The 17595-nt window shown below is 57.0% G+C and overlaps 1 protein-coding gene across 3 annotated transcripts in view; it reads left to right on the top strand.

Annotated features, from left to right (window-relative positions):
• The first annotated feature begins 4119 nt into the window (after positions 1-4119).
• Positions 4120-17595, top strand: part of PRIMA1 (proline rich membrane anchor 1) — a 36821-nt gene continuing 23345 nt past the window's right edge. The window contains exons 1-3 of one of the 3 annotated variants that reach the window (XM_058655504.1): positions 4120-4528; positions 5228-5351; positions 11631-11766. In XM_058655504.1, coding sequence (XP_058511487.1) covers positions 5259-5351; positions 11631-11766 — 229 coding nt within the window. In that variant the 5' untranslated portion in view covers positions 4120-4528; positions 5228-5258. Of the gene's footprint in view, positions 4529-4576; positions 4699-5227; positions 5352-11630; positions 11767-17595 lie in introns of those variants that run through there. The other 2 variants (XM_004584318.2, XM_058655503.1) reach the window with 2 other exon arrangements.

Genomic DNA, 17595 nt, shown 5'->3' on the forward strand with positions numbered 1-17595 from the left:
TCGGCATCTTGGGCCACTCCCCTCTTGAATGAGGATGTGACTCATTTTGCGTTCACTTGTCCATCGGTGAGGCTTAGCTCCATTTCTGCTCCATCACCCGGATGAAGCTACAAGGATCAGCAAAGAACTTCAGCTGAGATGACATGAGGCCAACTGCTCAGGCAATTTGCCTGTTCCTTTCGGTTGGACCACTCTTGGCCAACCTGATGTCCCAGTAGCATTGCATGGGCCTTCTTCAAAGAAGCCAGCCTCTTCTTGCACCAGTGGCCTCTGGGCTGCACCCAAACTGAGCTCATTTCCCATTGCAGTAGCTGATGTCATCTTCTTGGCCTTGCACGCTTGCCTTCCCAGTACTCGGACCAGCTGCGCACCGCCACTGCTAGCTCTCTTGCTCACGACCTGTTAGCCACTGAGTTGGACTCCAATGGCTCATGTCATCCTGATGGCCACTCTGGCACTGTGACACCCTGGTGATGACACCCCCTTTCTGTCATGACCCACTAGCCTCGGGACCCTTGACACCGACTTCCATTGACACAAGGGCCCCAAGGACTGCCACAGAGCCGGGTCTCCAGCCGGTAGTTCTACCACACCCTTCAAAGTGGCTGCTGCCGCCCTTGCACTTTGTTTTCTGTCTCAGTGAAAGGAGTGTTCTCTGAGCGGTGGCAGGGGACAGAGTCAGGAGGCGGGATCTTGTTTGCCGTAGGCATGGAGACTGCTGTTCCTTTTTCCCTTGCGATGCCAAGCAGCCCTGACGTGCCATCTCAACCCCTCTAGGCTCTTTCCACGAGGACAGGTGCCACGATGAGATCAACGTGGTCCCCGGCCAGGGGGGTGAGCTTCTCTCTGCCGGAGGACCTAGGGAGGCAGTGGGTGTGGAGGTTTCTGGTTTCCCCATCCAGATGATACTTTCAGACAGTACAAGATCCCAACTGTTTCCTCTTAATACCCCAGGCTTGGACACAAGACGGTGCATTTAGAATCCTTTTGAGCTCTGCTACCCTTACGATCGGATCCGGAGCTGAATTTGCAGGCTGGCCTGTCTGGTAAAGTAGCAGCGTGTCCTTAGAGCTTCCATGAAGCACGCCTTAAGTCGCACAGAGCTGCCCTGAGCCTGTCATCTCATTTGGGCAAAACACATAATCCTGCCAGCCCAGGCCACCTGGCCCCCATCCTTGGGATTATCATTATCCTACTCTGAGCCAGTGCAGTAGCCACTTAATTCCATAGTGGCTTTCTTTCTGAGTACATGTCACTCTAAGCAGCTGCAGGTGGAGCTTAAGAAACAATATGAGGGCCAACCTAGTGGTGTAGTGAGTTAAGCTGCTGCCTGCAATGCTGGCATCCCATATTGGCACAGGTTCATATCCAGGCTATTTCACTTTCAAACCTGCTCCTTGCTACTGGTTTGGGAAAGCAAAAGATTGCCCAGGACCCGGTGTGACAGCCTAGTGGCTAAAGTCCTCGCCTTGCCTGTGCCAGGATCCTATATGGTTGCGAGTTCACATCCTGGCTATTCCACTTTCCATCTACTTCCCTGCATGTGGCCTAGGAAGGCAGTAGAGGAAGGTCCAAAACCTTGGGACCCTACACCCGCATAGGAGACCCGGAAGAAGAACCTGGCTCCTGACTTCAGACCAGCTCAACTCTGGTCATTGTGGCTACTTGGTGAGTAAACCAGCAAATGGAAGATCTTTCTCTCTCTCTGTCTCTCCTTCTCTCTGTAAATATGACTTTCCAATAACAATAAATAAATAAATCTTTAAAGAAGAAGAAGAAAAAGACCACCCAAGTACCTGGGGTCCTGCCACCCACATGAGAGGCCTGAAAAAAGCACCTGGCTCCTGGCTTCAGCTTGATTGAACCTTGTCTGTTGAGGTCATTTGGAGAGTGAACCAGCAGGTGGAAGATACATGCCTCTCTCCCACCCATACCTCTGCCTTTCAAATAGATCAATGTTTTAAAAAATTAAGTGACACAATATCCAGAGACAGTCCTGTTACTGTCAGCAATGCAGCCAACTCCAGCAGCCCTTGCTGAAGTTGTGCTTTTCCGCTCCACATGTGCTACGCCTTGCCCTGATCCCTACGACACTCAGTGTGCAGCAGTGCCTGCTTGCTCGGACTTGACTGGAGGCTACGATGCTCGGACAATAGAAACAGGAGGAAAAGAGAAGTGAGGCCAGCAAACAAGCACAAGATGGCGCATCACCCAGCTGCCCACACCTTCTGAGGCTACATCTCCAGTTGCTCAGTGCACCTGCTGCATGGGCCACGTGGACTCACCTCAGCCACTTCTGCTGGGTCGCTTCCTCACTGGTCACGCATTGCTTAGCAATTTCCCAGCAGCTGAACCCCCTGCATTTCTGAGTTGAGTCACCTGGAAGATCCCACGTGCCCTGGTGTCTATTGCCATCTGAATCCAGGAAGGGGTGAGATGCCAGGACTTCCAGGGGCCCATGTGAGCCCTGTCTTCACCCTAAGGGGTGCTTGGAGCTTCCCTGATGTTGGGAGGCCTGAGAAGAGGTGGGACCCAAGGAATGCTGGAGAGATGCATGGATTAGGTCTGGGATGGGGGTACTGAAGACCAGAATGGACTGTAGATGCTTCCCCACCTACAAAAACTGCCCAGGCTCTCCCAGTCTTGGATCTTTCATTGGAGGAGGTTAATACTTTTGAATCCCAGGGAAGCAGTTGTGTGATTCAAGCTAAGCCACAAACAACATGGATCTTGACGAATAGGGCAATTGCGAATGATCTCCAAGTCGCAAGAACGTCATTACAAGGCAATGTGAAGAACATTTGTAAGGGGCACGGGGCTGGGTGCACACACCGGGAAGTCGCCATCACAGTTAAAGGTTTGCTCTTGACCCTGATCAGCTCCAGCTGCAGACACCTCAGCAGCTAGGGTCACCTTGATCTCAGCTGGCTCAAGTTGAGCTAGGAAGCATCTCGCCTCATCAGTGGATCCATCATCCTGCTCTGACAATGGGTCATGGCCAAACATGATTGAGTTACCATTTCAGACCTATCAACCGGTGTTCTGTCTGGATCCTTGCAGACACTGCGTGTGGAATGAGTGGACAAATACTTCCACAAATTTTGCCCAAAGAGTGACCAAAACACCTGACATGTTCCCCTGTCCCCAGTGGGTCTCCCGGGCTTGGCCTTCACTTCCTTCCCCACAGTCTCCATTCCTCTGCTCTGCCCTTACTTCACAGTCCCATGCTCCATGCAGTGCTGGTGGACAGTGGCCGGACAGGGCCCACAGGGATATGCTCCCAGACAGCCGCCAGTTGGGGTGTGGGTTTACAGAAGAGCCCCAGTCGACACTATCCGGCAGGAAGGAGGTGGATGTGGATGCTGCTTGGCAGGCAGTTTAAGCTCAGAGGTTTTTTGCCAAGGGTGACTTAGTCTTGCCCACAGAGAAAGAGGGAATCAATTATGTCCCAGACACCTGTTTCTTTCAACCAACTTAAAAAAAGGTCCTTCAGAACATCTGCCAAAATGCTGGCAAAATGTTTTTTCCTCTCCACTTCCCAAGCAGAGAGGCCTTGCGTCTGCTTCCTCTAGCTTATTGGACAGGTGGGACCCACTACGTCCCCAAGACTTATTGATAATCTCGCCTGTCACAGAGCCAAGGATTGGGGACCGGAAGATTTTCCCCAGGGCTGTTACAGCAGTGGAAGGCTGCGGGGGCGGGAGGGGAGACGGAGGCGGGGCCTGGGGAGGGAGATTCTGCTGCTGGGCCCCAATGGCAGGATCAGGCACTTGGACCTCCCGGGTGTGGGGGACATGAGTGGCCTGCACCTGCTGGCTCAGCCCCTGGGAGGCCTTTGGGGAGAAAAGCAACAGGGTGGATGCGAAAGGGGTCTCCATAAATCTGTTCCCCCAGGGAGACAGGGCAAGAGCGAGACTTCTCGGCCTCCAGGGTGAAGAAATAAATTATTAAGCGCCCAATACACAATAGCCTCGCTAGATGGAGACGAGGAACCACTGCAGCAGCGCCGGCAGCGGGCAGCGCGGGCGGGAGCGCAGTCCCTGGCGGGAGGCGGGCGAGGCGCGGGCTCGGCTCACGTCTGTTGCCCTTTTTCGTGCATTATTGATTTCGCCTCCGCCCGCGGCCCTGCTGCCCCAGCCCGCGGCTCCGGGCCCGGCCGCGGGAGGGGCGGGAAGAGCTCGGTACCCCAGCGACCCGGCCAGCCGTGCGGCGCCCCGGGGAAGGGCGGGGACCCGGGCGGTGCGGGGAGGGCTTGCGCGGCGGGTTCCAGGCGTCTCGGGGCGGGGGGACTTTACCCGCCCTCTGCCTCCGCCTCGGCAGCCCGCCCCGGCCCTGGGCGCAGGGTGCCGCCCCGCGCGCGGCCAGGCGCAGTCCGGAGCCGCCGCGCCCTGCGTCCCGAGCGAGCGCGCTGCGCCTGGGTCCCCGACTCAGCCGCCCCGGAGGCCCAAGCGGCGCGCAAACTTTTGCTCCAGTGCTCGGCGCTCCTCCCCGGCATGTGAAGCCCCCAGGCGCCCGCGCAGCCGCCAGGGTGAGAACGGAGGCCCCGCCTAGAGGGCGGGGGACTGGGGAGGCGGCGGGCTTTAAATGGGGGCCGTCCGGCGGGGAAACAGCCGCCGCGGGGACAGCGCGGACCTTCCTTCTCCCAGTACGGATCTGCTGGGGCCAGCGCCCGCGGAGGTGGCCTGAGGCGCTAGAGAGGTGCGGGCGGGGAGGAGGGAGTGATCGGGGATCGGGGGACTGCCAACGCACGGAGGTGCGAGTGTTGCGGTGTGCGCAGTGAGGCCGGCCGGGAGAGAGGGTGCAGGTTGCGTGTGATTTCGCGGTGCTGGGCATGCAGAGTCCACGAGTATGCACGGGCGTCCGTGGGTGGTGCACGACTGTGCCTGTGAGGGTGCGCGCAGGGTGCGTGGTGCCCGCCGGATTTGAAGTATGCTCACGGTGACAACGAGTTGTTTTGGGCGAGCTCTGTAGGTTGCACGGGGTTCGGGAAGCGTGCGCGTGCGGGCCACGGTGCACACGCTGATCCGGGTCGTGTGCCTAGGACGGGGTGTGAGTGCACGAAAGGTCGGTGAGTGTGTAGGCTGCAGTGAAAGTGCAGACTCGGCTGGCCAGGGCGTTAGGGAGCGCGGGGCGTGCCCGCTGCCCCGGGGCTGGTACGTGTGCCGGTGCGCAGCGGCGAAGGTGCTCGCGGCGCGTCCGCCTGACCCGAGCCTTGCTCCCCTGACAGTTGGCCGCTCCAGCGGGCGCTGCGAGCCGAGATGCTCCTCCGGGACCTGGTGCTGCGCCGTGGCTGCTGCTGGCCCTCTCTGCTGCTGCACTGCGCGCTCCATCCACTCTGGGGCTTCGTGCAGGTGAGGGGCAGTGGCGGGATGCCTCTAGGGCTGGGGCGGGAGAGGGGACAGTTTGCTCCCATCCCCAGACTTCCCCTCCTCTGGCTTCTCACAGTCACCCCAGTTTGGAGAGAGTTTTAGCTACAAAAACCTGCTAGGGTTCCTCTTTTGCTGGCTCTGCAGAAATGCAGCTCCAGAGCCAGGCCTCAGCTGTGGCAGGACCGGGGTCTTGGGTGCAAAGGGGCTGCTGGGAGGAAGACAGAAATGAGAAAGAGGCAAGTCTGAAATGGCAAAATGCTCTGGAACTGTGCATTCTTCATTTCCCACCCCAGTCGCTGGCAAACTTGGCAGGGATCTGTGCACAGTGCCCACTGGCCCCTGGTTCAAGAAGTCAGAAGGAAGTGTCCATGGGCCTCACCCCCAGCTCCTCCGGGCATCAGGACAGAGGCCAGGGAGTCCTTGCGGTGTTGGAGAGAGGTGACATGGCTCACAGTGCCGCAATGGGGCAGGAAGAGGTGGCCCTTGTGTCTGTCCTTCACCAGCAGGGCCACACACTTCACCTTTCCAGACCTTGGCTGCTGCATTGTGAAGGTGCCCCCAGAAGTACTGGTGAGGTAAAGCAGGATTCCCTGGGCAGCCCCATAAGAAGCATGAAGTGGCGGCTGCCACTAGTGATGGACGTGGTAGTAGTACCACTCTTCCCTCCCACCTGCCAGGTGGTTTGATGATCACCCATGTTGGAGTAGCTGGAGCTTCTGAAGGTTCTGGGCCACTTCTTGACTTGGACGGACCCAGGCTAGAGTCACTACAGCTTGATGTTCACCTGCTGGCCCTTTGGGGACTGGGAATGGTGCAAGTGCATGCCGTAAGAGTGACACACCAGGGAAGCAATGGGGCGAGGCTGCCAGCCCAGCAGGCTGCGACCCAGGAGCTGACCCAAAGACCCTGTTGGGAACCAGCTGGGTCAGTGCCACTGATGGCTGGCCTGGGTGACCACTCACTCCCCAGATAGCCAGGGACTTGGAGCTGGTTGGCAGCTCCACCCCATGCCAGCACCAGGCCCAGTCTTCTGTTTCACAATTGTTTTCCTTTTGGAATTGACAGCTTTGTTGAATGTGTGAAACAGCAGCTCTGAAGCCCAGCTGTGCTTCATCAGGATTGTGTCACTTCTAAACACTTCAGGGGCTTGGGACCAGGCATCCCTTGTACAGTTCTTGGCTTACTTCTCATCCCGGGGTTACGTTTAGAGCGCGCGCGCGCGTGTGTGTGTGTGTGTGTGTGTGTGTGTGTGTGTGTTCACTTGGTTAGTTTCCATGTCTCTGGAAGACTTTTAGCTAGGAGAGAGAGCCATGTGATAAAGGCAGTTGTCCCTGAGACAAAAATTCTACTGGGTGAACTAGCAGGGTCAAAACAGGAAACCCACTCCCACTCTGCACTGTGCCCCCTGCCCCCAAAGAAGGACCCGAGTGGGAGGCAGGCAGTGCTGCACAGTCAGGTCCCTCGGCCAGGACGGTGGTCCCTGCGTCAGTGGCTCCGGGTGTGTGTGCTTCAGTCGGCCTCAACTGTCTCACAACTCAATCAGAAAAGGATCCAATAGAGAGCTCGGCTAAAGGCTCTGGGAAAAGGTCTCTTACGGATGACAGGGACAGAGGGACCCCAGGAATGAAGTTCTAGACTGGATGTGCTGATCCTGAAGCTGAAAAGCTGACTCCAGAGCCACAGGGCAGAGCAGACAGACCTTGGGAGTCTGTGAGTAAGGCTGGCTGTTTGCCTGTAAGTGGTGACAATAAAACCTGTCACTTCACAGGTGTTTCTCGAATGGACAGGCCGAGAGAAAGAACTTGAGGCTATTTGTGCCTCTGGGAGCCTCTGGCCAGCAGAGTCCCCCCCAGAACAGCGAACTGATGGGGGGGGCAATGCGACAGTGCATCCAGGATGGGGTCCTGGGTGAGTTAAGAGCTAGGGCTTCCCCTCCTCCCACCGGCCCCCAGGGCTGCTGCTGGGCATCCAGGAGGCCCCTCGTTCAAGTCCAAAGCCATTTCCTGCCACTGCCACACCTCTGCCTGCTCCCTGCATTCTTTCACGCATCTGGCATTGAGCTTTTGTGATTTAGGGTTCTTCCAAGTTCACTTCCAGACAATTCTTTTTTGTTGTTTCTTGGCAAGGGGAGAGGATGGTAGGCTGGCTGATTGATTAGGTGTGACAGCGGCGTGTCTCAGCGAGTTACTGTGGGACTGGGCCAGCTCCTCAGAAGGTGCCAGAAGCCATCATCCTGCCGGTCACTCTCCTAAAGCAGGGAGACTGACTGTGCCTTGGGCTCACGGGGCTGTGCCCTGGGCTCACGGGGCTGTGCCCTGCACTGAGCAGGGGCCGCCCGGCCCGAGTGATACTGAACTCCCTCTAGAGTCACCCAGCAGCATCGATTGGGCACCTATTGTATATGTGGCCGTGTGTTTCGTGCACCAGCTCAGGAGTCCCTGCACTTGTGTTGGGAGTCTGCTACTGTCGGGTGCGGAAGCCAGGGATCTGAGGCAAGAGAGCTCCAGTGGGGGTGGACAGCATCGGCCTGGGGCCAGAGTGGATCAGGCTGAGGGGGCAGCGTGCCAGTGAGGCCAAGTGACCAAGCAGAGGGACAGCCCGTGGCCAGAGGAGTCAAGGGCAGGGAAGGCTGCTGGCGGGGACTTGCAGTTTGGATGTGATCCTGATGCCCCTGGGACTGGGGACTTTCTTAGAAGTCTCGACCCAGTGTGAAGCGGGGCAGCCAGGCGTAGCCAACGAACACTGAGCCCTGACATGGTCTCTAGCGCCGCTTTGTCCCGTACAGTATTGGGGGTGTATCCAAGATTCCCTGGCAACCCTGGTGAGAGGCAGGTGCCACCCAGGGGAGATTTCATGGTGGCAGAAGGGAAATGGAGAAAAGCAGACGAGAGCAAGGGCCATGATACAGGCAACATCCACCAAACCTGCGAATTGTGCCTGTTCGCCAGACAGGGCTGGTGGCTGAGGGGGTGGTGGTCCTAGGCTCGCCCTGGCAGCCATGTGGCACTGTGCCCCCTCAGTCTAACAGCAGGCAGCAAGTCCACATGCCCACAGCAGCTGGCCGGATTCTGGCCCCAGGAGGACGCAGCAGGGCGGATGACAGGAAGTACAAGGGGTCCCAGGAAACAGCTTTAGTAGCTCTTGGCCTGTGGGCTGCTGGCAAGACCCAGACCTCTGTCCAGGGACCTCTGCTCCCTTTTCAACAAGATCTGCTGAGAGCTGGCAGGCTAGCACCAAGCCAGGTGCTCAAACAAGCCCCTGGCCCCCGGGGCTCACCTGCCTGGCTGAACTGAACACAACCCTGCTCAGCAGAACCCCAAGTGGACCTGGACTTGGGGACTGAGGGACAGCCTACATGTCCTCCCCTCCCCAGTGGATTACACCCCTAACACATACACACACACTGTATACCTTCTCATTGAGCACCCATTGGATCCTGAGCACCCTGCAAATCCCGGATTTGCTCCCACTGGGCCTGTTGTTTTTGCCAAGTGAGTGTGGAAGAGAATTGCCTCTCCTAGCTATTCCAGTGTTAGGATTAAGGTTAGGCTTAGGCATGGCACTAGAGTTGAGGTTAGAGTTAGGCTTTACGTATATGGTTAGGCTTAGGTATAGGGTTAGGGTTAAGGTTAAAGTTAAGCTTAGCTATAGGGTTAGGGTTAAGGACTAGAGGTAGGGTAAGGGTTAGGGTTAGGGTGTGAATTCACAATTGACACCCAACAGGGGTTGGGGTTCACCCTCATGCTGGAGCCACACAGTACAGACTCACTTACCTGGCTGTCCCGAGACTCCCACATTATGGTGGGGGAGATAGAGACCATCAAACAGCAGGGAGGGTGCAGATGAGGAAGTGGTGCCAGCAGGTAGGGCTCCACTATTGGGGGAGGGGGACTGCATGGGTACACCCTGGCTGTCCCAAGCTACGGGACAAAAGGGGCTCCAGGATGAAGAGATGGGGGCAGGTAGAAAGTAAACGGGCTGGAAAGGCAACAGTCCTTGTGGGAGGCTCCGAGGTCACACAACTAGGCAGCTCCCATGGAGGGCCCCCTTTGGAGGAGGGACATCTGGCCAGACTTGACCTCCATGAGAAAAGTTGATACAGCTTGTGGTGCCTGCCCGCACCACGACGGGCCCTTCACACCACAGACCGGGAACCACAGACACCTTGAGCATCCAGTGCCTTCCCTTCCTCCTCGTTCGGTGTCAAACTTGACCCTTGCTTCCACACCTGTCATCTCTTCACGGTAAACGCTCACGCACCCCTGCACCCTTGCTGCCACTCGCAGAACATCACTGCGTCTTTGAACTCTGTCAACACCGGGGGCGGGGGCTGGGAAGTACTGCTTCCATAGAGATGGCCTCAGGGGGTCAGCATTTGGGGACACAGAACCTCCCAGCCACTTTCACCCCCCCACCCACACAAGGGCCCCCAAAGGCAGCCAACCCATGGGAGCTCCAGCAGGTCTGAAGCCCAGGGGAAGAAAACTGTGTCCCAGGATCTGAGATGCAGGCAGTGGTCCTTTAAAACCAGTAGATGCTGGTGAGTGAGCGCATCCTGGCTGCCTCGGCATTGAGCTCAGGCAGACCCATCTGTCCAACACCAGCTGTTGCCCACCATGACCCTGCCCAGTCTGTGGACGTTGGGGGTCTTTTTGGGGGATTTGCTCCCCAAGAGATGATAACTAGAGCGGGTCACTAATGGGGGGTGCTGGGTGGCTGGCAACTCACCCTTCAGTGCCTTTAAATCAGTTTGGTCCCTGGGAGAAGCGCCAAACCCCAGGTTCAGGAGTAACCAGCCCCTCGGAAGGCTGGGGTGCAGGCACTCAGCATGACCAGCGTGCTCAGGTCTTCCCCGTGTGGACTTGGAACCTGGGTAGCTCCCCCTAGCGCATTCAGATTCTGGGTTTCTGAGACATAAGACAGTCTAAGGGGCAGATGGGGTTGGGAACTCCCAAAGGCACAGCCCCTCCCCTCTCTACCTTGGCTACTCCAGTCAAGGAAACCAAGATACAACAGGCCAGAGAGCAAGATGCCTGGATTACGGCCTGGCTTCCAATATTCACATTCACTCACCAAGAATTTTTTTTAAAGATTTATTTATTTTTATTGGAAAGGCAGAGAAGGAGAGACAGAAAGGAAGACCTTCCATCTGCTGGTTCACTCCCCAAGTGGCCACAATGGCTGGAGCTGAGCCAATACGAAGCCAGGAGCCAAGAGTGTCCTCTGGGTCTCCCACACAGCTGCAGGGTCCCAAGGTTTTGGGCCGTCCTCAGCTGCTTTCCCAGGCCACAAGCAAGGAACTGGATGGGAAATGGGGCCGCCGGAACACAAACCCGACCCCACTCACTAAGAATTTATCGAACACTAGGCACTCCCTTAGGAGCTGTTTTGTAACACTGGGAGGGACGGGGGCAGGCCTGGTCCCTGGTCTGATAGTGCTGACAAAGGTGCTTCCAAATGCTCATGAAAATGAAATAGAAACATGTATGTTGGGGACAAAAAAAATCTGAAATTTTTGCATATGAGAGGTCTTCACAAAGTTCGTGGAAAATGGGATATAATGAGAAAAACCGCGTCTTTTCTTGGTGGCAAGTACACTTATTTTTTCGTTCTATTTTCCACTCGTTTGTTGACGTCTCCTGCTAGAATCCCATGGTGAAGACTGTGGGAAGCAGGGGTCACCCAAAGGTGGACTGGCACTCCCAGGGAGGAGGACGTGGGGCAGGCTGGGCAGTGCCCTGGGGTGGGGCCCTCACAGCCACTCAGGGTGATGGAGAGCGGCCCAGTGCCCTTGGATCATGTGGGCCACAGGGGCAGAGGCCTGGGCGAGTGAGCACCCTCCCCTTGGGGAGGACCTTTCCCCCCAGTGGGCACAGGAAGGTGGGCTGAAGCCAGGAGGAAGGGAACGGCAGTGAAGCCTGGGAGGCTGAGGAGGCAGAAGCAGCTCCTGCCATTGGCTAGGTGTGACATCATGGCCGCTCTCCTGGAGAGTCCGCCAGGTGACCTTCATGCTCTTGTCCATCCCTGCACACACAGCCAGGGACTTGCCCAGGGCCCCATAGCTGGTCCCAGGCTGTGTTGGGTGTGCAGCTGTGATCTTCCGACCACGCAGGCCAGCCTGGCACACCTACATCCCATTGAAGCCACCCAGCTGCTTTCTCTCCTCCCATCCCTGAAGTGTGCCAGGTCGCAGTGCTGTGGGGCACTGGAGTGGGCGGGGCCCATCTGGGCCGCATCTCTCAGGTGTGCTCATGTCCGCAGGTGACACACGCTGAGCCCCAGAGGTCCTGCTCCAAGGTGACTGACAGCTGCCAACACATCTGCCAGTGCCGCCCCCCTCCCCCACTGCCGCCACCACCCCCGCCCCCACCGCCTCCCAGGCTCCTGTCAGCCCCAGGTAAGTCTTGGCTCCTTTCGTTTCCAGGTTTCTCTTTGCGTTTTCTTGGGTCCGGGGAAGATCCAGGGAGCAAGGCCGAGGGCAGCCCTGCCTCCTTTGTAATTTTCCACTGGCCGAGCAGGAGGGAAGCCAAGGCTAAACTTTCCCCTGCAGTCTGCAGAACGCCGTTCCCACAGAAGGCTCCTGCGAGCTGGACAAGGATGCTGTCCGTCAGTTAATCAGATCACAGTCAATCTCCATCTGATGAGTGCCCGGGCCTGCATGGTTGAGGAGGCCAGACTTGCACAGGGGCTGGACTTCAGCACCCCTCCACATGCTCACTCACACACACACACACACATACTCACACAGTTTTGTTTTTTCCGTTTTAATTCCCGTTGAAGGGAACCACAAGGCTAGAACCACAATCAAGCAGGGTTATGGGAGCAAAGTGACCCGATGGCCTTTTAGCATTTGCACAAGATTCTGCTAGGACCTCGCCGGACAATGGGCATCTTTAAACTAGCTGATGGCCTGGCCCTTCAAACAAAGGAGTGTTTCTCTAGCCAGCACTGGCCTCGGCCTCGGCCTTGACGTAGTGAAGTTTCCTACGTGCAATGGCAGGCCGATGGAATCTCTGAACAGGGAGTCTGGGGTTTGGTTTCATCACTCGGTGTGGCTGCAGGACGCCCGCCATCGTGCCTGGCTCTGCCTCGTTAAACACGTCCCTGTTGAGTCACGTGGGGCGGGTCTTCAATAACCTTGGTGAGGCGGTGCTGTGGCTGGCTGGTGTCCAGTCAATAATGCAGCGTCTCTTGGCATTTGGTGCCCATTTCTGCCTTTTGATGCCCAGGCCCCTCCATGTCTCCATCCTCCTCTGGCAGCCTGGGACCCGCTGTGGCTCTCAAACTTCCTTCTCCAACTTTACCCGCGGCATTGGTTTTCAAGTGCACCTTCACGGCTTCACTGCAGTCTGTACTTGGTTGGGCCCAGCCCCGGCAAGCGTCGCTTTCGTTTGTTTTGTCTCGTGCTGGGTGAGCATCTGGGCCTGACACAGGTGCATCTCTGTTCTGCTCTTCTGGCATCTCTCACCTTCAGGAGAGGCTGTCTGGTTGTAAATCTCAGAGGATGGACAAGAGGACACAGGCGTGGTCAGCAGCTACACCACAAGTGCACTGTCAGGCAAGACGACACACCTGTACATGGTGACTTTACCCAGGGTCTTCAAAAAATCAATGGACTCATTTCAGGTTGAAACCTTGTCAGCTAGGCTGTGGGGAAAGGGCAGCAGGGCAGACAGACTGGTATGGGCAGGGCCTTGGCTGTGATCAGCCTCCCTGGGACTTCTCCTGCAAGCCAAACCCTCGGGGTTGGGGGGTTTGTATCCACCCATTTCCTGTTTTTGGACCAGAGTCCCCAGGGCTGGGTGGTTTAGGGTTTGGGGGCTCCTGGCTCTAGAGGTTGGCAAGTCTGTGACAGGTTGGCCAAGCCATGATAGGGCTGGAAGGGCAAGTAGACATGTGCCAAAGAGGGGGGCGCAGGGGCTGGGATCCATTTCCGTGGCAACACACCCCTGTGCTCAGGAAGTATCAACCTCTGACTCCCACAGGCTGCACCTCCCAAGCCTGGTGCCCTGGCAGCCAAGTTTCCACAGGCATTTCGGCAGGGACAACCCCATCCACACCATAGCAGGGCTTAAAGGTGTGGCAAGGAGAGAGGCCCCACGTGTCTGACCGGGTAGATGGCATCCATGGTTGGCCAGTCCACCCACTTGGCAGGTGCCTCGTTTTTCCCCTTAAGTCAACTCACATTTGTGGGATACAAAGGCATTTCTGAAGAAAGAAGCCAGTGTCACTTGCACTGGTAGAAGGTGACCATGAGAATCTGCAAGAAGTCCAGCTTGGGCAGTGGGGACACCTGGAGCGCAGGGCCTCCCTTCCAGTTTGAAGGGAGGGAAGTGAATGACGGAGCAAAGCAAAGGCCCTGGTTGCAGCATGCCGACCCTTCCTCTGTCCTACAAGGTTTGCAGGAGCCCGTGTCTTGTAGCTGCCCAGATGTACAAGTGTCAGGTGCCTTTCAGCCTGGAGACGTGGGTCCCTCCTGATGAAACTCCACCCTGGGCAGTGGTGAACCCAGGCAGGTGTGAAGGCTGGCAAGTGCTGAACTTATTTCAGCTCTTTCAGAGACATTCATTTTGCTGACAGTGTAGAGGATGGATGAGAACCGAGCTTCCAGACTGGAGTCCAGTTAGGGGGTGGGGGGAACTCCAGAGATAACTCAGGCACCAGAATACCATTGAGGGCCAGCAGCCAGGCTAGGGGGACTGTGCAAGAGGGGAGGAGGCCAGCCAGGGCTCAGTGAGGTTCAAAGTTGAGCTTTGGGCCTGCAGGGGAGGATAAGCTGTGGTTCGAGACCATAGAAGGGCCTTGCCCATTGCAGGCAGCCAAGAGGCATGTTAAGTGGATTAAGCGACGCAGAACGGAGGAGCTGCTCGGTTTTGTCTCAAGCGTCAGAATATGCTGGCTGCAGGACTGCTGGTTCCATGGCATCCAAGCACAGCACTGTTGGATGCCCACCTCCCTCTTTGCTGCTGCTTTTTTCCTGGGTAGCTTTTGCTCTTAGACCAGAGACTCTGACTCTGGAATTCCTTCAGCCTCATTTTCAGCAGTCTCCCCTCGCTGGCACTTTCTCTTTCCCAGTGTCCAATAAAAGTCAGGGGGCTGATTTTCACTGGAGTGGCTTGGGCCAGATGTCCATTCCCAGCCCAATCACAATGGCCTATGAAATGGACTAAGGTGATCGGTTTGGCCTTGGCCATGCGACCAGGCTTGAACTAGGAGAGTCATTGCTTGGCACTGTGAACCCAGGAAGAGGGGCAGTAACCCGAGGGTGAGGAGGAGAGGTGTAGGAGGCTGATGTGCCTGCAGCCATGGTGGGCACAAGGACCCAGGAGGCAGATGGGCAGAGAATGCTTGCTGCTTTCTCCTGGTCTTCCTGGCGCCTAGCCCAGAACCCTGCACACAAGTAGTGCCCGGGAAATGTCAAGGCCGTGGCCACATCCACAGCTTCTGCCAATTGTGAAGTGCAGACACACGGTCTGCAGCCCAAGTGTCTCCCAGAGAGTCCATGGTTCAACCCTGGGAAACGCGTTGTCTTTCCAAGCAACGAGGTGTTTCAGACTAATCACTCAAGGTCCCGTGCAGCACCCACAGTCATGTCAGGATCTGTTGCACAGCTGTGGGAAGTGTGCCAAGGGCCAGGGAACCGGCAACCCCCACCTTACAGAGCCCAGGGACCTGTGGATGGGGTCCCCACAAAGTGTCCCCAGGAGTGTCCTTCAGGCCACCTCTCTGGACACTCTGGTGCCAGGCACTGTTGTTTTATCGATGGTGTCTCATATCCCTTGTTCCTGCAGGAGCCTGTCCCTCCCCCAGTTCTGTTTGCTGACCCCTTGTTCCATGCCCAGCCCTGTGTCGGTCACCTGCGTGGATGCACAGACACACGGGGACCTGCCACTATTGGCAGGAACATGGGCACTTAATACTGCAGCCTTGGTACACAGGCTCGATTCTGTGTCCCTGGACAGTGAACTAGCCCTGCCTTCACCTCTCCAAGGATTCAGGAGTGCTGGTCAACTCAAGCCTCCATTTCTTCTATAAGATACGTCTGTGGGTGATGACACCCACCCCAGGGGTTGACTTGAGGATTCCCTTTAGTAAGAAGTGCTTTTAAAACCTTGTTACTATTCATCACCCAGTTGGTACCAGCCAGACAGGGGAGTCGGGAGCACAGGGGAGGGTACTTAGTACCAAAAGAGATTGACAAGATCCCAAAGGAACTTTCTGTTAGCCAGGCGTGACCTCGGCCCTAGCCTCTACCTGGCTAATTATTGGTCACTGCAGGTGGATGAAGCCTCTAAAAGGAAATTGTGTACCTGGGAGTCTTGAAAAAGTTCCTAGAAAATGATTTCTGGACAAGATAAACTCATCTGTTCATCCCATTTTCCTGCAACTTTTTTGAAGCAATCCTGTGTGTCAGATCAATCATTTGAGTTTTGGCCCATAGAATGCCATGATCATGTCCAGATCTACCAAACCCAGCAGGGAGGGAGCTGGGCTAGGCCAGGGCAGAAGGAGGCCCAGACAGGCCACAGGGGAGAGGGAGTGGCAGAAGCAGCGCCCCGGAGTCCCAGGCAGGGGATTCCCTGCAGAAGTGACCTTGATCCACAGGGCTGTGTCCCAGGAAAGAGGGATAAGGGGGTAGGGAGGAGACACCTGTTAGTGCAGACAATGATTATAGATGCCTGAAGGAATCGCTGTACATCCCCAACACAGTTAGCCCAGCCTCCTCTCCCTCCCAAGCACACACATGCATCTCGACTTGCAGGAAACTCCTGTGTCCCAGGACACTGCATCCGGGGACAGACAGTTGGTCTCCCCGGGGCCAGACTACCCTTCTTCTGGCCAATGCCATGTGGCTTTCCAGGTCCTTTTGTTGCATTTGCTCTGTTTGGCCAAGAACTTTCAGAAGCACTGGCTCCCAGAGGCAACTCCCGGCTGCCAAGGGAGGCTCAGCCTTGCCACCCTCCACAGGTTACTGTAGAGCCCTGCTCTGAAGCCCGTCTGCCACTGGGAAGCCTATGGCCAGGGTTCTTGGGATGCTCAAGGTTTCCAAGTCTGTTCCTGCCCTTTGCTTGCCAGGCTCTGCCTGCAGCCCATGTGTACAAACACAGGTGCCACCTGCCCATGGTGACATTTAGCCAAGCTGTGGGCTGAATGGGGAGGGGATGTGCTGGGCCAGCGGTTCTCAAACTCGGCCTCATTTGAACATCCATGGGGCTCCCGGACCTCCACCCCAGGATCTCTGACTTGGGAGTCTGTCCCCGCCCTCCTCTGTGATCTGGGTCTCTCTCAGAGCCTGATTCCCATCAGGGAGGGGTTGCTGGGAGAATAGGCACAAAGTGTAAGGGCACAGGAGGCATGAAGCCTCACATTCCTGCCCTTCAGACTTGTTCATAAGCTAAATCATGCTGGCAAGCCAGACTAAGCTGCTTGAAAGCTTAGTTTTGCAGTCTGTGAAATGGGTCTGCTGACCACACCTGCTGTAGATGAGTGGTTAGGAGGACTCAAGGCCATGGAACTCGCACAGCGCAGAGCCTGGAGCCAATGGGGCAGCCTGCGAATGGGGCAGCTGAGTCAGGGTACCAGCAGTAACACGCACAGGTCACTCACCTACAAGGGTGGGAGCTGCTCCGGTGAAGTCAGCTGAGAACGGAGCAGCACAGGAGAGCTTGGGAGGCTGAGGCTCAGGTCTCCCTCAGCAAAGCAGAAGTTCCTGGGGCAGTCCTGGCTGGGCTTATGGTCCGCAGAGTCCCCCAGGGAGCCCCCCAGGGAGCGTAGCTCCTGCAGGTGTGGGTGGGAGTGAGCCGAGGCACCGTCACACGCTGGTGTCTCCCCGCCTGCAGAGCCCACCGCAGACAGTCGCCCCAGCGCGGGGACCAGGGCTGGTCTTGTGACTGCCGGGACGGCCCCGCCGTGACGCACGTGGCTGAGGCCCTGGAAGGAGCCTGCGCCTTCAAGGGAAAACACACGTCCACCCCCTCGGAGCTCCGCTGCCCGCGCTGATGGGACAAAAATAGCTGCGGTGGAGCAGAGGCAGGCGCCGCGTCTCCAGGGCTCCGCTGCTGGAGCTCCCTCTCGGGATGGGGGAGGGAGTGGGAACGGGAACTGGGAGGTCAAATGGCTTGCAAGGGTCACACAGCCGTGCAGGAGCTGGGAAATGGGTAGCCTGGCTTCTCTTCTCTGTACCAAGGGCAAGTCTGAACCGAGAGGCTACAGGGAACCTCTGCAT

The sequence above is a fragment of the Ochotona princeps genome, chromosome 26 (genome assembly GCF_030435755.1).
Source record: "Ochotona princeps isolate mOchPri1 chromosome 26, mOchPri1.hap1, whole genome shotgun sequence".
NCBI classification, from domain to species: domain Eukaryota; kingdom Metazoa; phylum Chordata; class Mammalia; order Lagomorpha; family Ochotonidae; genus Ochotona; species Ochotona princeps.